Genomic DNA, 23654 nt, shown 5'->3' with positions numbered 1-23654 from the left:
AAATCTCCACATAGTAAGCCCTCTGAAAATCCACCCAGCTTTGACCTTGTTCTCATTGGCTGTAGCAGGGCTCATCCACTGCAGAGATGCTATTGTCTGAGTGGCTTTTTTCTTTTTCTTTTCCTTTTAATATTCCCTTCTAGGGCAACAGCTATTTTGGCATATTTACCACAAGAACTTCTAGGCACATCATGTTATGAATATTTTCACCAAGATGACATAGGGCATCTCGCAGAATGTCATAGGCAAGGTAAGCTGGGCTGTACAAAGGATCTTAAATTTAAAATGTCCCCCTGCTTCTAGATGAGTCCACATACTCTTCCAGAGAAACCTGCCCCCTGTGGTGTGGGAGCGAGTCAGCCAGCCCAGGAGTCTCAAGGCCAAAACCTCTGTGAGCAGAGGAAGCTGAGGCTCCCAGGCCCTGTTCGCCCCCTCATAGATCTCCCTCCCCTGCCTGCCCAGCAGTTTCCCGTACGCACGCCGGGGTGATTTCTGGAAGGCATCTCTTATTCAAAGGACTGATCAGACCCCATGAAGACTTAGTGTGGCCCAAACAGTTCTAATTCTCCTTTTCGTAGAATCCTGCACTGCTGCCTGTATTTTCCTCCTGCCCGATGTCTGGCCTCGTGCTGACCCCTTCCTTTACTTTGTCAGCCCCCAGGCCAGCTCCTTCGCCTCAGACGGGAATGTCCACAGGGGGCCCTTTCTGCCCCTCCGCTGTCCTGGCTCGGGCCCTTGTGCGCACCTGTAACTGACAGACTCCTGACAGGCCCCCTTCTCCCTTCTGTCGCCCATGGTAACCCTGGTAACGTCCCACTGTCGGGGTAAACCTGCCTTCTCACTCAAAGCTAAATGCCTTTCAGAGGCATTCAGGACCTTTTCTTCTGGGTCCGACCTACCTACTCAGCTCCACCGCCTCCCCTACTTCCGTGCCGGCAGAGGCCCAGGGACCTTCTCACCATCCCCAGGCCTTGTGTCCCCTGCCTCCGCTTGGCAAACCCGTATTCATCCCCCAAGGCTCCAGGCTTCTCCCCTGCACAGCTGCCTCATTTCTCTCCTGAGGGTGGCTTTCCTCTTCCGTCTTGTCTCCTATCTGCAGGGACTGGCACAAGAAAGGTGCTCGTTACGTGTCTGTTACATAAACAAGTAGGTTTGAATAGGTGAGCGACTTTTTTGGACTCAGGTGTCCTAAAAGTGCTGTCCTGCCTTCGGACTTTTTGATGGGAAAGGAGCACCGCCCCTGTGCACAGGGCCTGCTCCTTAGCAGGCGTTCACGTCATAGCTGATTCCAGGCGGACGTCGATAATGCAGCCGGTCGTGTCCTGGAGCCTTCAGTTCACACACTGAAAACGAACCCCAGCTTCCCAAATGAACCGAAGGCTCTGAATCAGCCCCTCAGAAATGCCCTGTTCTCTGAGGTGCTAGCTTCTGTGCTTATTACAGAGCGAGGGCCTTGGAGGCTGATGCACTTAGGATTTGGTTAGCATTTTAATCCCCTGATCTGAGGCAACAACAGTGTTCATGGTTTCTTTGCATTTTCAGTTTTACAGACAAGAGAAAAAATTACAACTAACTGCTATAAGTTTAAAATCAAAGATGGTTCTTTCATCACGCTGCGGAGTCGATGGTTCAGTTTCATGAACCCTTGGACCAAGGAAGTAGAATACATTGTCTCAACCAACACTGTTGTTTTGTAAGTGTTTTTCTTATATCAGAAGTTCCTTCGCTTCCAAATGAAATGCCCTAGGCTCCTCACCTGGGACAGGGGTACAGGCAGCAGCCAGGAGCACCACGTCATTTAATGCCAACACCCCGTGAAGCCTCAGGGTTGGCAGAAGCCAAGAGGCTATTAAGAAAGGACAAGCCTCAGTGTCCATACCACTCAGGCCCCTGGCTTGTGGCCTTGCTGCAGGAAACAGCGACATTTCCTCCCCGATGAAGCGGCCAACCTTTGAAAGCTGCAGACCCTGCACCCCGGGCACCCCAGCGCTCTGTGGAGGGAAGGGTTGGCAACCCATGAAAGGCTCACACAGGCTCAGCCCAGGCTGGCCTTGGCCGAGGATGGGTGGCTATCCATGGCCACCAGGCTGGTGGCCTGAGTGCTGGCGGCTGGAGTACCATCTCCAAAGCTGCCACCTGCTAAGTGGCAGGGAGGGGAAAGACCCTCGCTTTGGCTGGGCCTGCTCCCCACACCTCCTTCCCCGTGGTGTCCGGGCCCCCCACCCCCGTGGTCAGAGCTGAGGGAGGGCCTGGGGCTGGGTGGGCTGCAGGCTGGCAGGAGAGGAGGCCCTGGGGCCGCGGTGGTGGGCTGTGCGGTCACCACCCCTGCCGGCCTGTGTCCCACGTGAACCAGGAAGGCCCAGGCAGGCAGTAAGGCCAAGACCAGGATGCTGTCCACCGTGTTACGACACAGCGAGCAGACCTTTTGAGCTACTCAGACAGACCCTTCGTTTTCTGGCCTGTCCAGGTCCAGAGTGGACACCGGACACCTTGGCCAAGGTGAAAGGTGCACGGTTCTGAGCAGGCCTGACTCACGTTTCCTTATTGCTGGGATGTTCACAGAGCCAACGTCCTGGAAGGTGGGGACCCAACCTTCCCGCAGCTCACAGCGTCCCCCCACAGCATGGACAGCATGCTGCCCTCTGGAGAAGGTAACTATGCACGGCCGGGGCATCGGGGCTCACCCACAAGAAGCTGCTTGTGACCAAAACGTCCCCCCAAGTATTCAGGGTCCCCCGCCACCATATTCCTTGGAACAAGGGAGGCCTCTAGGGGATAAGCATTAAGGACATGGTCATCTCACTTCCTCTGTTGAGCCTGGAACACAGAGAACTTGTTCTTGCCTTTTCTGAGGCTGCTTGGATCCTGGAAGCTCTGGAATAAACTCCTTGTTCCTCTCACGCTTTCCCTCCCTGTGTGGCCCGGGGGCTGTGATGTGAAGTGCGCTTTGTTGGCTTTGATGGCCGGCCCTGGTTCCGGAGGCGGGAGGAGGGTGCCTGTCAGCAGTGGACTGGGTGCTGTACCCTGGCGGGGCCCCTTCCCGGGCCCAGCCCTGGCCCTGGCCCTGGCCCTGGCCCCCGCTCTCTGCACTTGACCACCCTTCCTTCTTCAGGGCCACCTCTGCTTGCATGGCTTCAGCTCCTGCGCTCCCCACAGATGAGTCCTGCGGCCAGTCTCTCCCCCGCCTCCTGGAGAGATGTGCCTGGGGCCCAGAGGCTCCAGAAATTCAGCACATCCCAACTGACTCCGCGCATCCCCATCTGCCTGGTTAAGCCAGAAACCTAGACTCCTACCCCTCTCCTGTTACATCTAAACATGAGATCCTGTCTCTTTGGTCCCTTAAACCTCGCTATCACCCCTGTTGCTCCTTCACCTTCCTCGTCTGTTGCCTGGATTACTGCCAGTGACTTCTAACCCTAGCCTCTCCCCCGGCCCCGCCCCATCCTCCACTACAGTTAATTCTCCATGCAGTGGACTTTCTAATAACCAAATCTAAGTCATCGCCTCTTCCGGATGAAGTCCTTTGATTTCCCTGACCCCTTTGCGGATACTGCCCACATCTGCTGGTGTGGACTCCAAGGCCCTCCGTGACCTGATGGGCACCCGCCTCTCCCATTTTATCTGTCATTGCTGCTTCTTGGTCACCCATGATGAGTTTCTTGGAGTCTCCCGAGTGCCGGCACCCAAGGTGCACACGTTGGGTGCTGTGCCTGGAATGCGCCTCGCCCTTACCTCTCTGCCAAGCTCATTTATACTCACCCCCGCTCCGTCCTCAGCTCCGAGGCAAAGTCTTCCAGGAAGCTGCATCTGGCCCCGGATGAGCTTGGTGCCTCATCCTTACCTGTGCGACTTAGCCACTCGGCTCCAGCCATTGTTCATCTTGTGTCACCGCGTTAGACTGCAAGCCCCTTGAGGGCAGGGACGCTGACTTAGCGCGGTGCAGCCCAGAGGGGTTCTGGGTGTGTGTGTTGGTCCCATGAGGGGAATTAGATTCTTCATGTCAGTGCTTTGGCCTCTGAACCTGGAAGGAAACCTGAGCCTTTTCCTATCAAGCTATGGCTCCGATGTCCCTCAAGGCACAGCCTTAAGGTTGAACTTCGAGTGGGTCATGGGATGAGCTGATTTTATCTTGACACACAGAAGCCTCTCTCCCTCGGTTTTCCCCTTTCTCACGCTCGGATTCTTTGTCGCAGGTGGTCCAAAGAGGGCCCAGCCCACTGTTCCAGGGATTCCAGGGGGAACCAGGGCTGGGGCAGGAAAAATAGGCCGAATGATTGCTGAGGAAATCATGGAAATCCACAGGCAAGTGCCGTCTTCTAGTTGCTCCCTAAGCTGGTCGTTCACGACCCAGGGCATTCTGCACACTACCCACCCTCGGGAACATTTTGCAATGTCTGGCGACAGTTCTGGTTGTCACAGCTGGGTGGGAGGTTTCTACTAAACATCCCCCGATGGAGGCCAGGATGCTGCTTTCTAAACATGCTGCGTAGTTGGATGCATGTAGTTGTACCCTGCAGTGCACAGGACCGCCTCCCTCCCCTTGCCCCCAGCAAGAAAAGTCCTAGTCCAAAATGTCAGTAGTGCTGACCGACATGGAGAACTCCTGCCTTAAATAAAGAGAATAACCCCAGTCTGGAACTAAAGGGAACTCTTTGGGAGGCTCAACTTCTTAATTACTTAATGAGTGACTCGAAGGTGAGGGGGGTGAGCACCACGTTACAGGGCCGCAGGCGTCCATCTGCGAACGGCAGAGTGGCCTGGGCCTCGGCTAAGCAGGAGCTTCTTGCCGTCACAAAGCCGCCAGGGCGAGTCACGGAGAGCAGGCAGAGCGCTCCAACAGGAGCTCCCTTGGGCAGCACCTTTTTTCCGTGTGAGACCAGGGAAAGCAGTGTTCCTGGGTTTGGGTCCCGGGCCCCCACTTGGCTGTGCCTAGGAGTTTCATCTAACTTCCCGGTCTCTGTTGAATTAAACCCTAAAAGGGACGCAATCTCTCTCTCACAGGGATTGCTTTAGGATTGGGGGAGAACGCAGGAAAGTTCCTAGAACAAAAACTGACAGAGCGCTCAAAAATTGTTAGTTAAATCTACGTCTTCAAGAGCAGTCATTGAGAGGGAAATAGTTATAAGTCTATTTGAATTTGGGGAACGGAGAGAGTGGGAACCAGGTAGTAACAGCAAAAGGGAAGAAATAACTCTTCCTTGCTGACACTGGATGCTCGCAGGAGAATGGCCTTGCCTTCTGGTTGGCCACAGTGAGGCTCTCACCCCCGGGGGGCAGCAGTTCTCCAACCCGACCCGCCTGAGGGCGAGACTCCCGTCCCCTGCGGGAAGATGGGGGCCAGTGTGCAGCGCTCACCAGGCTCTCACCGGCCACTGCATCCCTGTGCTTTGCTCGGGCCGTCCGAGAACAGTGTAGAACAGTCCTTGACCTCAAGGATCTTAAAATCTTGAGGAGTCTATTTTCTTTATGATAATAGGAACAGGGGAGAGTGTGTGGGATGAGGCAAGCAAGTAAGAAAGGGTTTGAATTTGGTTGAAGCTGGAGTTTGAGATGAAGGTGAGCATTCCTTCTAGAAAGGACAGGCACCTAGTGGAATGGGCATGTGAGTGGCTCACTCAGAGCGAAGAAGTGGGCCACCTAACTAGGCAGCCTCTTTGTAGCACGGAGCCACAGAGCTAGGATGGGAAATTTCTAGTATTACTAAGAAATGATGCTGCATAGTTTAGACCGGAAAACATTTTAAGACCTCAGTCATTCTGGGATGCTGAACAGGTGTCCAGAGTGATACTAAGCATTGTAGAAGTTGGATTGATACAGGAAGAGCTGAAGGTGAACATATTTGATAACCCAGGAAGGAGGCCCGCCCTACAGTGATGGCACTCTCCCAAGACAGAAATGAATGACTTAAGGGCTAGATATTGATGATGAAACACAAAACAATGGCCCTGACTGGTGTGGCTCAGTTGGTTGGCAGTCGTTCCACAAAGAGAAAAGTCACCAGTTTGATTTCTGGTCAGGGCACATGTCTACGTTGCAGGCCAGGTCCCCAGTTGGGGGTGTGTGAGAGACAACCAACTGATGTTTCCCTCCCTCTCTTTATTTCTCCTTTCCCCTCTCTCTAGAAATAAATAAATAGCCCTAACTGACATGGCTCAGTGGATTGAGCACCATCCTGCAAACCAAAAGATCACAAGTTCGATTCCCAGTCAAGGAACATGCCTGGATTACAGGCCAGGTCCCCAGTTGGGGGTGTGCCAGAGGCAACTGATTGATATTTCTCTCCCTTTTTCCCTGCCTTCCCCTCTCTCTTAAAAATAAATAAAATCTTAAGAAAGAAAGAAACGAATAACGAAAAGGCAATTCCAACATGGGGAACCTGGGGAAATAGTGGTCTCACAGAGGTAAGGAAAGGAGAGAGACATTCAGCACTTCCTCAGTAAGCAATTAGTAGCCATCTGTCTGTGCGCCCTCAGAGAGAGTGGCACATGGTTGTATCCTGCCTTTGAGAAGCTTATGATCCAGGAGAGAGAGAACGCTTGTTCACGCACAAGCCTATAGCACTAGGCAGTACAGGCCAAGAGCTAGAAGGCTGCTGGGCAGTGAGGAGGGGCTCGCAGGGGACCCAAAAGCAGCTTTCATCCATGTAGGAGCTAAGAGCCTGGTGGTCACACAGCTGCCACCATATTCTCCTTAAACTCTAGCTTCAGTGTCAGGCTGTGGCTCCCTTTCCTGAGGTCCTCCAGCCTGACAGGAGTGAATGTGGATTTATAGTCCTAAGTCTGTCTGTAAACTGACTATGCTGAGAAATACGCCAGCTGAGAAGGGTCAGGACCCCCTTTTCATCACCTCTGGCCTTAAAGGACAATGCCAAGCTACTTTCTAGGTGTGGCTGAGCCACCGCAGCACGCTCCATTTCCTAAGAGTATTCATTAGCTAAACAGTGTTTGCAGGGAAGAAGATAAATCATTTGCTGTGGGTTCCAGTTCACAGCATCAAAGATAGAGACTGAACTTCTGAAGTCCCCTCTAATTCTGAGGTCTGGGTTTTGTGAGGAAATAAACTTGAAATTCCAACGTGAAATCCAAACCCTAATCCAAGGGCATTGTCATTGAGATACTTGACTCCAGGGATGCTAGACTACGTGCCTATGGGATAAATCCAGTTTATCACCTGTTTTTGTAAATAAAGTTTTATTGGAACAGAATTACACCCAGTCGTTTACTTAATGTCTGTGGCTGCTTTCACGCTACAGGGGCAGATTTGAGTTATTGTGACAAAGACCATATGGCCTAGAGAGCCTGGAGTAGCTACTACCTCCTTTACAGGAAAGGTTTGCCAAACCCTACCCTAGATCTTCATCCTTCTTCTTCCCCCAGCTCTCAACAAAACACACGCGCACTTCCCGGGGAAAAAAGGCAAGGCAGTGTAACTAACTGCTCTCTCCTCCCGCAGGATAAGGGGGTCATCGCCTTCCAGCTGTGGCTCCAGCCCGCTCAACATCACGAGCACACCTCCCCCGGACGCCTCTTCTCCCGGAGGCAAGAAGGTAAGGCAGGCTGCTGATTGCCCTTAGACCAAGGCTTTCTTAATGCAGAGAGCCTGTTGCCCAAGTTCCGAAATGCTGGGGTGAGAGTATGTAATAATAATTGTGGTTGCCGAAACAATTTTTTCCTCCCGGAAGTAAACGCACCTGTGTGAGGCTAGGTACAAAGCCTACTGGTGGGGCGAGGGTGGCTTGCTGACATCCTTGGAGGATTAATGCCATGCGAGTGGGGAGAAAGCAGAAAGATTATTCTAAGAACTGGGGAACTATCAGTCCACTGCACTGAGGGAGCAATTGAAGAGCTCCCACGAGGAAGGATCAGTGAGTACCACACACAGAAAACTGTCCAGTTTTCTGCCAGGAGTTTCCCAGGGAGAAAGTATCATCAGTGTCCAGTGCAGGGACTGGACACAGTGACACCACCAGCAGGGCTTTGGAAAGTGAGCCATGCTTTTGCAGTCACAGGTTGCTTGGGGACCCGCCACCTGGGTTGCCCGTGATGTGACAGCATGGCTGCATGTGGTTCATCCGTCGCCGGCCCTTGTGAACAGCGAGCTAGAAGGCTGCACTGTAAGCAGGCTTAGAAGCAGCCCATCTGTTTCATCTTTGCCAGAGAATTTACAAGTCTAGTCCATGGTAATAGTAAATCGTAAATCTGTTTATAGTGCCCCGTGTTAATGTAGGTTAGGGTGACCCACGGGCCAGCATCTTTACACATAAAGTCTTCCTCCTCCTCTCTTCCAAAATGCATGTGGAAAGAATTAGTAATTTACACAGATGGGACTCCTGGGGCACAAACCGCAGCAACAGCAGGACCTGGGTTTTCAAAACAGGCTCCTCAGAGGCCCAGCCTAGCAAGAGCTTGGTGCTGCTGATCAGCTAGGGGCAGGGCCAGCCGGGGAGCAGAGGGAAGGGAGGACTCCCGCGCCTTCCACCAGGGCAGCTTTACTTGTTATAGATGAATCTTCCATAAAAGTTTCTGTTTGAAATAAAGTTTTGCTTCCCACCCACCCCTCAAAATATTGTTTCAAAGGCAGTAAATTGATGGGTAAGAGCATGGTCAAAGTCCGATAGGCCTGGGCTTTGCCTTCTGCTGGCTCTGCGATCCTGTAGTTTTTAAGCCCTAGTTTTCTTTATAACGGGACTGCTGTGGGTTGGGAGAGCCAGAATTGTTCCACAGGAACTCCTTTCATGAGATAATAGGTGAAAGTGCCTGGCCTTTGGTAATGACGCAGAAATACCATCGAGTAGATGAAGCCTGGACTGGGTACACCCCGCCACCCCTGCCTGCGGGCTGTGCTCTAGGCTCTGGTCCCGTTACACCGCTGGGTCCTTCCCCCGTGTGGAATCCACTGTCTCCTACACGGGTTTCGCTTCTCTACTTCGCAACTCCCTGGTATCACCAGGAAGCCCACCACTCTGTTTTGTAAGGTTATCAATCCAGGGTAATGCTTGAATGTGCTCAGGGAGCTTTCAGTGTATTCTCTCATCGTGTCCGCACAACTTGAGAGGTAACAAAATCCAGGCTCGCAGCTGTTAAATGATGAGCCCAGCATTTTAGTAACGCTGGTTCCAAACTACATTCAGGTCTCTCGACTTCTGATTCTTTCTATACCAGTAGCTGCAAGAGATGAAAGAGCATGCTCTGCATCACAGAGCTCCAAGTATTTTTAAAGCATTCATGAAAAAACAAATTTCCTTTCCTTTGAGCTTATAAAAGTAGGTCTGAGAGGAGAAATTCTGAATATATTCTCTGAGTCCTCAGCAGCAGGGCTTGTGGGAGCAGCCTAAACGAGGTAAGAGTTTAAAATGACAGCAGCAGGAAACAGCACACCAAAGCCACAATGCTTCCAGCCCTTGCCAGTCACTTTCGAATTTGGCACGTCTGAAAATGCTCCACTTAGCCTGCTAGTTGTTTCGGTCATGGTTAAGCTAAAGGAAGAGGCTAAGCAAGCCTCATTATTTCCAGGAGAGTCCGGACATCCAGAAGCAATAAGGTTCAGGCAAAGCAGCAGTTCCTTAAATGTCATCTGTGGCCTTTTTCTGGGGGCGAGGGGGGCGGGGGAATTGGGGGGGCAAGATCCTTTCAGGTCTCTGCAAAATCCGAACTGTTTTCATAATGCTAAAAGAATTTTCCTCACTGTGCAGATGTGTGAACAGATAGTACAAAAGCAATGTTGGGTATAACTGCTGGTGCTTTTGCAAAAATCAGGGCAGTGACACCAAACCATGCTAGGAATTTCATTTCTTCACTGACAGTTTCAGTTAAGAATGTCCTTAATGATGCAGTAGAAAGAGCTGCTTTTATAAAACTCTTAAGTTAATCTTTTTAATACTGGTACAGAATGGAAAGTGTGCATCAGGCACCTGTACTGCACACCAAAGTGTGACCATTTTCTCCAGGACAGCACAGGTGTGATCGTGCAGCGCATGAGCCGAACAAACTGCTGTCATCATAGGGCACTACTTTTACTGTTGTAAACTATGGCTATTCAGACTTGGGTACTGAGCGTACATTTTCTTGAAAATAAATGAAGTAATCTGTAACTTCAAGGAAAACAACTGACAGTGTTTGTTGCCAATGATAAAATTACAGCTTTCAAGTAAAAATTAGAATTTTTGGAAAACTTGTTATCTGCTACTTTGAGCTCAACAGTTTTCTAAAATAATCTAAATCATCAGAAATATTTAACAATGGTGATGTTTTTGATGTTGTACAATGAAATGTGTCAACGTTTGGAATATCTGAGTAACTCCGCTGAACCAGTATTTTCCAAATGACCAATGCAAGGTATTCTATTTTGATTTTGAAAATACATTTATTAAAGGTGGGGACAGTGAAACAAAGAAGTGCTTTAGGACGGAAGCAGCAGGAGAGCCTAAGTGGGGCTGCTGTGGCTCGCTGAGAAGCCACAGTGAAAAAAGCGAGCCATGGCTGGGCTCTTGTCAGCTCACTGGGGAGTCAGAGAAGAGGGGGCCTTAGAGACAGGTTCCAGGAGCTATCCCAGGACAAGCTGCCGCTGCCCATTGCCCTCTGGTTGCAAGTCTTGTGGGGTCCCTTACAAGTTAGGAGATGCACACCTGTGGGAGAAGAGGGGTAGAGGAAGGTGCTGGCATACTCCCAGGAGGGAGGGCGCGCCCAATGCAAGGTATTTTAAAATTATGCAAAGATGAAAGACCCATCCTAAAATGGATATTCCAATGGATTTTAACATAAATACAAAATTTCATTGATATGGTTTCAGATTCCACCCTGCAATGAACCTTTTGAGAAACTTCCACTTACTGATTTTTTATTATTTTTTTTATTTTAGAGAGACAGGAAGGGAGGGAGAATGAGAGGGAAACACTTATGTGAGAACCATCAATTGGCTGTTTTCCATATATGCCCCGACTGGGGACCAAATCTGCAACCCAGGCATGTGCCCTGTGCCCTGACTAGGAATCAAACCAGCGACCTTTTAGTTTTTGGGACAACACCCAAGCAACTGAGCCACACTGGCTTGGGCCACTTACTGGGTCTTGTGATACCAAAAAAGAGTACCACAATTACTTGAAGTTATTAAAATACACCCTTTCCAACTAACCTGTGGGAGGCCAGACTTCCTTCATATACTACAATCAAAAAACATCTAATCAGACTAAATAGATAAGCAAATATGAAAATCCAGTCAAATTCTATTAAGGAAGATACTGGATTTTTTAAAATGTAAAACAATGACACCTTCACTAATTTTTTGTTGTTTTGGAAAAGTTATTTTTCATCAAAATGCTATTAATGTTAACATGTAATAAATTTATTACATTTTAAAATTTATTAGTTTTAACTTTAAATACGCTAAACACTGATAAATACAGTCTACATAAATGCAAGTTCTTTGAGACCTCAATTTTAGAGTGTACAAGGGTCTCTCTAGACCAAAAATTTGAACTGCAAGATAAAGCTGTAATGCCACCTACTGGCAAAGCCTGAAATCACTGCTTCTCCTAAAACCACAGGAGCTATACCACACAGTTTCCTCACCTACATTCCAAGATGCTTTTCTTTGAGACTCAGCCAGGGAAGGAAGCTGGCAGGGGAGCAGCAGACAGAATGAGAATTCTGCTACTGAGGAGTAATACAGTGCTTCTCAGGGCCTATTTTAAGAACATAAACCACTGGTTACCGGAGTGAACACCTGTAGTTAGTTCACTGGTGATGAGAGATTTATTCCTGGTGTTTTGTTGTTCATTTGTGACTCCTTAGAGCCATCTCTCTTCACAGTTGGTTAACAAGCCCTTATTTCTTCGACATCTGTTGCTGTAATAAGTTTACTCCCTTACAGGGGAACTGCCCAGCTGGGCTCATTGAGGTTTAGTCCTTGGCTTTAGAGAGACATGTGAGCAGCATGATCCAAGGTAACTGAATGCTCTAGGGACTTGATTCAGCCTTTGAATTGCCTGTGTGGGCTGAATCTAATGAAAAGAATAGTTTGGGGGAAGAGGTTCATTTCTTACCATGACTGTTCTTAAGTTTCTTGTTTAAAATAGTCCAATAGAAAACTAAAGCCATTTGAAGTTTTCTCCCACTTTTCAACATGATTCATATTCTTGTTGACACTACATATGATACTGATAGAAACTACTGGTAATGTGAAAACTTCACTGTTGTTTGCAGATTTTAAATGGAGGGACTCCAGACATTCCTTCCGGTGGCCTCCTACCAGGGCAGGCTCAGGAGAACCCAGGTTATCCATATTCTGATAGTTCCTCTATTCTTGGTAAGTAGCATTCTTATTAATATCCATTAAAATGAGCTTACAACACATCTGGCACAAAGTGAGTTTTAATAATGTGAATGTAAATGTACCAAATAAGCTACTTCTAGATGATTCGATAAGAACAAAGTAAAAGTTTCAAATTTGTTTAAATCTTTATTTCAGAGTTGAGTTTAATGGCTGAGTTCTGATGCATGTCCAGGTTTATCCCTGGAACTCAGGAGATTACAGCAGCCTATTCACAGGCTTGGTCCTACCCTGTTAGGACATAATCTCTTCAGGGCCAAAGTCAATGAAATGTTAGTGATAAAGCCTAGAAGGTGACCAGTAAGCATTTCAGATGGCAGTAAGTCATTTAGTGATGAAGAGTCTGCTTCTCCTATCCCACCTCTTTTTTAAATTATTTTTCTAGATCATCTTTTCCCCTAATATCTACTTTCCTATTTCTTTCCTTCTGTAACTCCATCCTTAAAATTGGTTTTATCAGAATATTAAATTGAGGACAACACAAATGCTTTTTATCTTTATTGCATTTTAAGCACCGTGTTTCTAAAAAGTTGGTTCTTCCCTCTGAAAACCCCGAAGTTAAATGTATATATACTGGCAATGTAGCACCGAAATAGCATCCCTCACCCTACTGTTAAGTATAACTTTCTTAATAAAAGTGTGCTTAGGAATTGCTTACTAAGGTAAACACGCTTTGGTATTGTCACTAACCAGTCCTTACCTCCTTGCACAGGTGAGAACCCGCACATTGGCATAGACATGATAGACAACGATCAAGGCTCAAGTAGTCCCAGTAATGATGAAGCAGCAATGGCGGTCATAATGAGCCTCTTGGAAGCAGATGCTGGGCTGGGTGGCCCTGTTGACTTTAGCGACTTGCCATGGCCGCTGTAAACACTACATGTTGCTTTAGCAACAGCTACAGTATCAAAGTGCATTACTGGTGGAGTTTTACAGTCTGTGAAGCTTACTGGGTAAGGAGAGAACAGCTTTTATGTACCGTCTTCATAAAAGCCATCTCAGAGCCATTGATACAAGTCAATCTTACTATGTGTAACTTCAGACAAAGTGGAACTAAGCCTGCTCCAGTGTTTCCTCATCATTGATTATTGGGCTAGCTGTGGATAGCTTGCATTAATTGTATATTTTGGATTCTGTTTGTGTTAAATTTTTTTAATCATTGTGCACAGAAGCATCATTGGTAGCTTTTATATGCAAATGGTCATTTCAGATGTATGGTGTTTTTACACTACAAAGAAGTCCCCCATGTGGATATTTCTTATACTAATTGTATCATAAAGCTGTTTATTCTTCCTTGTAAGAATCCTTTACTATAAATATGGGTTAAAGTATAATGTATTAGACAGTTAAATATTTTTAATAAATGTTTCCCTTGTTCTATAAATACTGTTCATGTTTCAAATAATTAGAAAAAAATTCTACATGCTACAAGGGCTGGATCATCAATTTTCTACAGTGGGTTTTAAGGACAGTCCATGCCAATAACATTTACACCTTTCTGGCCTTCATAACTATTCTGGGACTGACATCACTTCCCTGTGTTAAAAGCTTGGCTATTTTGTTTAGGATAGCTAATCTCCAAATTGTTGCAATTTTTATTTATGTGAGAACAAAGCTGTCACTGCTTGAACACAATTCAAATCCTTTTAAAGTACAAATTCAAGATTAGATGTAATAGATTCGTTTCTCTACCACAGCTCCTCTCTAGCAGTACTCACAATTGTGTGGCTTCCAACATTATGTGACCCCCAGACCCAAAGCACCTAACACTCTGATTCCTTCTTGAATTGGGTCACAGAATATTTAAAAACAATTTATATTATTTTATGATTAGTAGGTTAAAATAAGTGCCTCAACACACAGATACCAAGTTGGAGTTCCATGAGCTACTGTTTCCTAGTTATACTGACACCAAGACAGGAAGTCTGCTAACTATGAGACTAAAACTGGGCACGGTTATGAAGTTGATCAGAAACATTAAAACAATGGAATTTTTATTTTGATGAAAAACTCGAGTTTACAATCATTTAGTAAATGAAGAGCAAACACTTCATTTTCCTATCCCGTAACACTTAAGAAAAAAAATCATTAGTAAATAAATATCTGTGAACAGATTAAGGGTAAGGCAGACTGGATAATAAACCACCCATGACGTTCACATTTCCTGCATGTGACTCACTCTAAAAAGGTGAAAATGGCGCTGGAGATAACTGAATTGTTAAGATATGGGTATTGAATCTCTTTCTAATCATTCAAATGAGCCCAATGATAAATACTCATTTTTTGCTCATCATGGGCAGTAAACTATACACATTTTACTGAAGGAATACTTTGATAGAAGCACTTAAGTTACATTGTGCATCACAACTATAAAAATGGCTTCAACAATTCCATTTAACCACCATTTATAAAGTGCAACTATGTAATATTCTGCATTTTATCTGAGGTGTGATAAATACCAATCTAGACTGAAAGTACCCCAGCTGCCAATTTCCAACACTTCTGAAAAGATCTAGATGTGTGAAAAAGGACTGTCCCCCATACAAAGAACCAATTTCACAAACCCACTGGTAAACAAATACATTTATATAACTGGAACCTCAGGATGCTAGAGTTGTACTCATTTAAAAAAAACCATTCAGCTACCTTTGGTCTTTAAAAAAGGCTACACTGCAATATCCTAAACATTGTTATGTGCATCTCACGATGAAGAGAGTGGCCTTGCAGTGCAGGATGAGGAGAGTGCAACGTCACTGTGAAGAGTAGCATGCTATGGTTTCGAGGAATATCAGCATCACAGCATCGGATTCTGTGCATCAGGATCGAGGTCATTGTTGCCCGAAGGAGGGTGGATAGGAAGACTATCCAGCTCATCCACTTGTGGAGTTGGGTGCATGACTACCAGCTGGTCCTGGGGAATGTCTGCGGCAGCTGCTGCAAGGTTGGTGATAGATTTACTCTTTACACACTGAAAGTCCACATGCCGGCTCTTTCCTTCTTCCTTCTCCCAGGACATTCGGATAAACGGTCTTTGGACGTAGTTGTAAATCACTTCTGGGCGGCCCCCAGGCCTTTTCTTTATTTTCTCTTTATAGGTAGGATAACCTGGAGGAGAGAAAGGTTTTAAAAACTAAGGATACACACTCATACCTACATGGCCCTCCAACACTTCTCAGCCAATTTAGCCTAAAGATGGCTTTTTTCCTGTAGCTCCTGAGCAAACAGAAATTGAAGGAAAAAAAAGAAAGGAAACCAATATCCATTCCTTTAATCATCAGTTCAACAGCCAGAAACTGAAATCCTACTAATCTAATTCACAAAACCATCTACTATCCTCTCAGCTATTCAACACACCAACCACCAGAAAAACATTCTTTATGAGCATGGAAAGGATGGGTCTCAAATAAAATGGCATGTCATCTAGTGCATCTTGGGCCCTCGCTGTGTATCCTTAATATCCCCGAGCCCTTCCTTCCCCTTCACAGGATTATCTGGCCTCAAGATGTGCCTTCTTGATTTAACTGCCACATTTGCCTCCTACTTTCCTTAAACCTAAATCTCATTTTCATATTGCTCTGGGTTTTTCGTTCCTTTTCTGGTTAAATGACAAAGAGGTGTAGAGCTTCCCGGCTTCACTGGTTCTAGGTTCGTCTGCACCTAAGGTAAGCAAAGCCAGTATTTTAACCCCCGTATACCATTTTAATGGTTGCTGCTCCAAACCCCCAAGCAGTTCATCCAGATTGGCCATTCCAAAGCAGCTTTTCCTAATTAATTATATGTTCCTTCTCTTGGCTCATAGTCACTGAGAAGTAACAAGTCAGGACAATCCTAGTTTTGGAAAACTTTCAGTCATTTATCAGGTAAGTCAATTCTCCAAAGACATAACTTCCTTAGAAATTATTATGCATCCCTTTTTCCTAATAGCAAAAATTGCTAGTTTAGACCAGGAATAGCAAACGTTTTCTATAAAAGGCCAGAGTAAATACATAGTTGAGGCTTGCGTGTAGGCATGCGAGACAGAAACCATGGTATGCCACACAGTTCCTACCTCACCACTTGTTACACCACTGTAAAGTGAAATCAGCCATAGACAATAATACCTAAATGGATGAACATATTTATATTCCAATAAAACTTTATTTATAAGAGAACAGGGAACGGGCTGGGTTTTGCCCATGGGCCATAGTTAGACGATGGTTAGAATCAGAAAAATATAAAAAGGTAGCACTGGTAGTTAGTCCACATGCTTAGCCATGTGTGGAGTGTGGGTATGCGGCTGAGTGAAGAGGGCACAGGGGCAGGCAGGGCTTAAAGCCTTCTAAAGGCCTTCCGCAGAACGTCTCCCGCGTTTCACAGATCCAGTCATCTGCCACCTGAAGGTCAGCACTAGAGATCAGGAAGGTCTCCACCTCTATTCCCTTGTCCTGGATTCCTCTTGGACTACAAGGAAGTCTTTAAAATCCCCATCTCATCGTTTTCTCCACATAGAATCACCACTCCAACACAAGTGCAATCACAGTGCACCCACCCTTGCTTAAAACTACCAACAGTTTTCTCGTGCTTAAAGAGGAAGGTCCACAGTCCATAGTGTAATATGTGAAGCCTTTTTATAACCTGGTTCCACCAACTGAAATGTCTTCTCACAGAGGCTGTCCTTGTCTTTCCAATCTAAAGTAACTCCCAGTTGCTTTCTCTCTAGCTCCAAGACCAAGCAGCTAAATCCCATTGTTTGCAAAATGACAGAAGACACACACTGGTAAAACTGATGTGTCAGCAATTTCACTGCTTTTCATTCAAAGTCCCAAATCTTTTCCTCTTCCTGCAAAAACTGTTTCTGGTCATTCTTCCCTGCATCTCAGCAGCCCATTACAGTAAGTCCCCACTTAATGCTCTCAATAGGTTCTGTGACTTCAAGCAAATGATATAAGGAAACCAATCTTACCATAGGCTAATTGATAGAAACAAGAGTTAAGTTACAACAGCATCTCCTCAGTGTCATGCAGAAACAGCAGAACGACACTGTTCAAGGATCTGACGTTTTGTGATCTTCAACAGCTTGACTAAGTCATTGATCAACACCATTATCTCCACTGTCACCATCACACACACACACTGAGGAATTACTACACGCCAGGATTTGCTCTATGTGTTTCTCATGTATCAACTCATTCTATCCTCACAATAACCCTTAGATGAGGAAACTGAGGCACAGAGAAGTTAAATAACTTGGCCAAGGTCATATAGCTATTAAGTCATAGGATCTGAACACAAGCAATTTGGCTCCAGAACCTTTATTCTTTACACTATACCATGTTATTCCAAGAAAGATATTTTATCTGTACTAAGGAGATTTTAAAATAAAAGCATCATCCGACATAGCACCTGGAAAAATTCATTTAAACCATAAAGTAAAAAGCAATCTAAAAATGTATGGGCTCAGTCAAAAGTGCATTAGGACAAGCTATAGCAGAAAAGATAAACATACATCTCATATTGCTGGGGAATCTTATGGAATAAAAATTTCTAATGGCCTTCCATCTACTTTCTCAGAAAAAGGAAGTTGATTTTTGTTACTTATAGGTCTACCACATGACCATTTCAGAATCATTTATCTGAGTTTTTCCTCAAAGTATTCATACTATATTCTAAATGAGATCCAATTTTTTAACCTTGTTTTTTTCAAAAGAAAATCAACAGAAAATAATGAAAACATCTTACCTTCTATTCCCAATCTAATCTTCTTAAGACCCCTCTCTTTCAAAACTGATTTGGCCACATCTCTGTTTTCAATGTACTTGAAAAATCTATATAATTTTGTGCTATAAATAACTGAAAACAAAAAGACAAAAATATTTTCTTATTAAAATCAAAGTACTTGGTTGGAAATAAAAATTTACCTTGATCATCAAAGGGGCTGCCAATCCTAAATCCCAAATGGTGGATGCAGTGGTGCCAAAGGGTGACTAGCCAACATGACGGGACAATTCAGTACAGTTAATGCATAAGCAATACTTAAGTTGAAACAAGAAAAGCTTTAATAACTAATCAGGTAACCCAATCCATAAGAAGAAACTCCTTCTGAAAGATATATCATACATGAACTTATTGATATAGGATCTGCCCCAATTTCTTCAAATAAGAACCAAAAGAAGACATGAGGATCACATCATTGTCAAGCAGGCAAAGTACAGGACTTTGCTATGATGCCTACAAGGCCTCGTTTGGAAAAGGGGGAAAAAATGCCTTGTGAGAGGGTATGAAATGGATACATCTTACATTTCATGGATTGAGCAACTATTAATAACTCCCCCAAAGGGCAAAGACCCTCCCCACAAACTGTTTTCCATTCAGGCGAACAGCCCCATTTAATACTGATGTTAAAAATGGCAGATTCGAGCATGTTCTGCCTAGGTTAGTCTGTTTAGAGCAAACTGGCTTTGCAAAGGACAGACATTCCACTGACAACATGTTGAGTCTTCCAAATGTGCTGGGAACTTCAAGGAGTTAGACTGATGGACCTTCCTCGCCTTCTCTCTTTCAGGTGGAGTTATCTCCCTTAATAGATGAACTGCAAAGGTTTTTTCAAAAAAAGAAAAAAACACTCACAAACCAAACATGCTGGTTTAAGAGCCAATAAAAAGAAAATACGTATACAGATGTTAATCATGGGGTAAATTTGTGATTATTAACTATGTCCTTAAGATTACGGATATCTTAGGATAAATTTTTTTTTTTTTTTTTTGACATCTCAGAGTAAATGGTGTCATAATGTCACATTTAGGAACCTCAGGCTATCTCTGTCTCCTCAAATGCATCTTCCTTAGGTTGGAACATCTTGACACAAAATGAGACATATGTAGACAAGTAAAAATGTTTTCAGTCCTTTTAGGCTTCAAAGCTTAAGATAAAAAAAACCAAGGAAACAAACCAAAAAACACCGAAATGGAGAGCTCAACAATTAAGGAAAAGCCAGATGTTTTAATAATCCCTGTATCATCACCACTATTGTCAATTCTATGTCCTACAGTTGGCTCTACTCTTTTCAAGTCAAAACTTTTTCAGAACTAAAATACAAATAATAAGTTTGTTTATTCCTTTTTCTTATCAGAAAATAATGTAATATATTTCTTTTAATTTTTTGACAATCTTTCATTTTTTCCTGTGTTTTGTTCAACTTTTTATTCCACATATTATTATAGAAAACCATTGTCAGCAAAGAACCTAGGAATAAGGAAATAGTAATAGACATGTCTATTACTACAACTGCCCCCAAAAGAATCACAACACATTTAAGTACATCATGCAATCAAAATCTCAGTATAAACTCTGAAAAGTGCTACCATAATCCATGTTAAAATAATCTCTGGAAATCTTTAGAAGTCAAAAAGAATACCACTTGGAGTCTGCTTTGTTTTGTTTTTAGAAAAGGGTAAATAAAATGGAAAAATCATTAAAGGTTTTTGGTACTTTCTATGGTCCTGTACTTTCATTTAAACCCTAATCCTCACCTAGTCAGCACAGGTGGGAGTTCAGAACAAGATGCTGGGCTATTTTACCTAATTCCTCAAATCATTCTTTTGACTCTATCTTTTCTCAATCTATGAAAGTGATCAAAAATACTCTATTGGGTTCCTCAAGATAAATAATATAAATTTTCTAACAAAAAAGATCAAAAAGCTCTAATTAGAAAAAGTCTGGAAGTGCAGTAAGAAAAAAGGTGGTCACTGCTCCTCAAGATACGCTGTTTGGGTCAGAAATACCTAACTATAGTTCCATAAAGCTTCTTGAAGGCTCACTGTATTCTCTGAATACGTATGATATTTAAAAAGAAACATCTTAGAAACTGAAGTCACCCTTGAAATCAATGAATTGAAGATTCTCATTTTATATACAAATAAAAATTCACTTAAAAAAAAACACACAGCTTATTTCTTATAATCTACTCCTCTAGGATCTACTTTTCTAGGATGCTTCCAAATGCAAAGAAAAAAAGAAAAGGTCCATCAGGATCCAGATTTAAACAAAGAGCAAACTATCTCTGTGCATGTCGAAGACGGGCACACTTTCTGTAAAGGGCCAGAGAGTAAGTACTTCGGCTTGGCGAGCCATGCGGTCTCCACTGCAGCTACTCACCTCTGCTATTGTAGCACAAAAGGAGCCACAGACAATACATAAAACTGTATAAAAACAGGCAATAGGCTGAATTTGGCCCAGAGGCCATAGTTTGCTGACTCCTGGTATATAGTTAAAATTTCAATATACTTTCTTTATAAAAACTGTTCTTTAACCAATATATTAAAAATAGAGAATCAGTGATGATTCAAGAGAGAGAGAACATGCCATAAACACTTACTCTGTGAATATTCTTCTCCCATCTGGGGTGGATACTCTTCATCCCAATCAACCACATCATCGTCCGTAAGCACCACTATGTGGCATTCTCGTTCCCCACTCTGGGCACTAGCTACCATGAGAGGCAGAATCATTTCTTCTAGATAAAATTCAAACTGTCTACGAGCACCATCATTTGATAACTCATGCATTAGGGCACCTGAAATGAAACCCACAAAAAAAATGTTGATTTTTTGGTGAGGGAGATGACTGATAAGTAAAAGAAGAGCAGAAGCAACACTCAGAATATCAGATTAGTGCAGCATCTATTTTTAGACCCTATAGACAATATTGTGGTTATTCTTTAGTAAACAAAACTTTTCCTAGGAAGAGTTCTTACGGAACTGTAGAATTTTACAGAAAAAAATAGGGCCAACAATGGCATCCAACAATCAGCTCCTTCATCTTACACATCATAAAGTAATCTGCCTCAAGTAACAAAATTCGTAAAATCAGAACTAAATCCACTCCTACCCCTACCCCTAGACCAGGACTTTTTTAAAAACTATATCATTCTTCCCTCAGTAGATGCAATTATATCTTAAAGGAGATATTAAGGATATTTTTCAGATTATCAATATGAACTAAAATAGCTCCCATATTCTACCTCCCATGTTTTCTTTCTCAGAAAATTATTCACAAATAGCATCAATATTTCAGTGTAGAAAGAGGGGTCAGATGAGAAAGATCAACTGGTTTGAAATAAGGAAGGCAAAAGGCCAAACAAAATGCTGCAAGGTACAGGAATTACATACGTTGAGAAGGGTGAAGTATGCTCTTCACTTCATGCTCCTTAAGTACGTAATGAACAACTTCAACTTCCCAAATACACAGGCACACAAACTCATCTGAACTGACTTAATGTTTTTTCTTTTATTCGTGTTTCAATGGCAATGTCCTACCTCCTACTTAAGGCTCTACCATCTCAGGAACTACTGGGAGGGTTAGAGAAGAATGCAAGTACTCAAATCTGTAGTCTCCCAAAGGAGTCTACATGGAATACATAATTATAATAAGTGACTGATTAAATAATTAATCATCTATATTATTGTTTTAACCATGTCTCTCTCTAGGCTGGCTACTTCGCTTTTGAAATTCCATTTCTAGCCAAACTCCTAGATGTATCGACACATTCTTTTTGACCTAATTTCTGAACCTATTTCAACACTGGCTCCCACACTCATTACTCTTGAAAACTGCTCTCGCTTTAGTTTTCAAATGCCTTATGGATTGTTAAAGACAATGAACATCTTTTGATCCCAATCTCATTTGACCTCTGGGTTGAATGTCTCTCCCTCATCCTTAAAACGCTCTCATCCCTAAGAATCTCTGGTAACAATGTGCCTGGTGTTCTTTCCCCTCTTTGTTTTTCTCTAGTTACCTCTGCAACTTTCTCCTCTAGGTGCTCATTAAATATTGATGTTTCTCAGAACTTTATGGTCTTCCTCCTCACCTTATGCTGACAATTCCTAAATTTATTCTAATAATTCTGCCTTCTGTATTCTAGAGTCATTATACTCAACTGCTTTCTGGACGTCCCCACTTGGAAGCCACCGCGCAGGCACCTCGCACTCACTCAATGTATCCCAAATTGAATTTAATCATCTCTGCATCTCTCTGCAGTGTTTTCTAAATCAGTAAACAGCATCACCATCCACTCAAGTCCTCAGAATCATCTCGGAAAGACTGCCAGACATTGACAGGCACAGGCACTTAAATATCAGTGGAATAAATGGATGAATCCTTGATTCCTCTATCATCTCTTAATTCAATCATTCCCCAAGAGCTATTAAATTCCTCTTAAATACATTTTGAATTATATCATGTCCTTCTCTGGAAAATGACATTTTCCAAAGCTGCAAGCTCCCTTATGCCACATGCTTTTCTGCAATGTGACATTTCCATCTCCTTGCAAGAGGTGGAATCTAATTTTCCTCCCCTTTATCTAGGCCGATCACACTGACTGGCTTGTAACCAAGGGGGCATGGCAGAGACGATGGTGCATGACATGCAGTTCTGCCTTGGTCTGGGGAATGCTCACTCTCCAAATGCTTCCTCTCGGAACCCAGTCTCCAGGCTGGGAGAAGCCGAAGCCGCATGAAGAGGCCACGTGCAGGTACTGTTTGACATGCCTAGGGGAACCCAACCTTTTGAGTCATTCCAGTCCAGGCAGCAACATGAGAGTGAAGAAGCCCCCGACCTCTTGAGTCCCCTCAGCCCTTCAATTTTTCATAAAACAAGGCCTCAGACATTGTAAAGCAAACAAGCCGCCTCTGTTGTACCCTGAATCTTGACCCACACAGTAAAAATGACTATACTTTATGCTACTAAGTTTGGAATGGTTTGTTAAACAGCAATAAACAGAACACATTCCATCCCCATTGCCCCCACCGTAGTTCAAGTCATCATTAACTCTCACACAAACTACTGTAAAACCTCCTAATTAAATTCCCCCAACATTTGCTTTTGCCCCTCTGTACAGCAGAACCGCCTTATCCATGGTCTCGCCTTCTGCGGTTTCAGTTGGCCACAGTCAACCATGGTCCAAAACTATTAAATGGAAAACACCAGGAGTATCTGAGATCTTGTGCCCCAGAATGTTATCAATTTGGCTCAAATAAGCTCTTTATAAAAAGAAAGAAAATTCCAGAAATAAACAATTCATCCATTTTAAATCACATGCTGTCCTGAGCAGCACAATGGAATCCCGCACCGCCCTGCTCTGTCCCACTGGGACATGAATCATCTCTTTGTCCAGCATCCGCACGCTGTGTACGCTACCTTCCACCGGTCACCAGTAACTGTCCAGGTTATCAGGTGGACTGTCGCGGTGCCACAGTGCGTGTGTCCAGGCCACCCTTATTGTACTTAATAATGGTCCCAAAGCACAAGGGTAGTGATGCTGGCAATTCAGATACGCCAGAGGGAAGCCATAA

The 23654-nt window shown here is 44.2% G+C and overlaps 2 protein-coding genes across 13 annotated transcripts in view; one reads left to right on the top strand and one right to left on the bottom strand.

Moving 5' to 3' along the window:
* The window catches only part of BMAL1 (basic helix-loop-helix ARNT like 1), a 106150-nt gene extending 92464 nt beyond the window's left edge, over positions 1-13686 (top strand). For 8 of the 11 annotated variants that reach the window (XM_054586083.1, XM_054586081.1, XM_054586079.1 and 5 more), the window contains 7 exons: positions 144-250; positions 1543-1693; positions 2563-2651; positions 4194-4302; positions 7453-7546; positions 12201-12303; positions 13040-13686. In XM_054586083.1, the coding sequence (XP_054442058.1) occupies positions 144-250; positions 1543-1693; positions 2563-2651; positions 4194-4302; positions 7453-7546; positions 12201-12303; positions 13040-13200 (814 nt within the window). In that variant the 3' untranslated portion in view covers positions 13201-13686. The remainder of the gene's footprint in view (positions 1-143; positions 251-1542; positions 1694-2562; positions 2652-4193; positions 4303-7452; positions 7547-12200; positions 12304-13039) is intronic. The other 3 variants (XM_054586082.1, XM_054586080.1, XM_054586086.1) reach the window with 1 other exon arrangement.
* Positions 13687-14321: 635 nt separating this feature from the next.
* Positions 14322-23654, bottom strand: part of BTBD10 (BTB domain containing 10) — a 75708-nt gene continuing 66375 nt past the window's right edge. Inside the window, exons 7-10 of one of the 2 annotated variants that reach the window (XM_054586074.1) lie at positions 20681-20878; positions 18791-18895; positions 18046-18156; positions 14322-15432 (exon numbers count right to left, since the gene is read on the bottom strand). In XM_054586074.1, coding sequence (XP_054442049.1) covers positions 15122-15432; positions 18046-18156; positions 18791-18895; positions 20681-20878 — 725 coding nt within the window. In that variant the 3' untranslated portion in view covers positions 14322-15121. The remainder of the gene's footprint in view (positions 15433-18045; positions 18157-18790; positions 18896-20680; positions 20879-23654) is intronic. The other variant, XM_054586075.1, reaches the window with a different exon arrangement.

Source organism: Pteronotus mesoamericanus, unplaced genomic scaffold (genome assembly GCF_021234165.1).
Source record: "Pteronotus mesoamericanus isolate MK-2021 breed Mesoamerican mustached bat unplaced genomic scaffold, CSHL_Meso_final contig_90, whole genome shotgun sequence".
NCBI classification, from domain to species: domain Eukaryota; kingdom Metazoa; phylum Chordata; class Mammalia; order Chiroptera; family Mormoopidae; genus Pteronotus; species Pteronotus mesoamericanus.
Note: the sequence above shows the minus strand (reverse complement) of the source record. Positions and strands in the feature narration are given on the sequence as shown.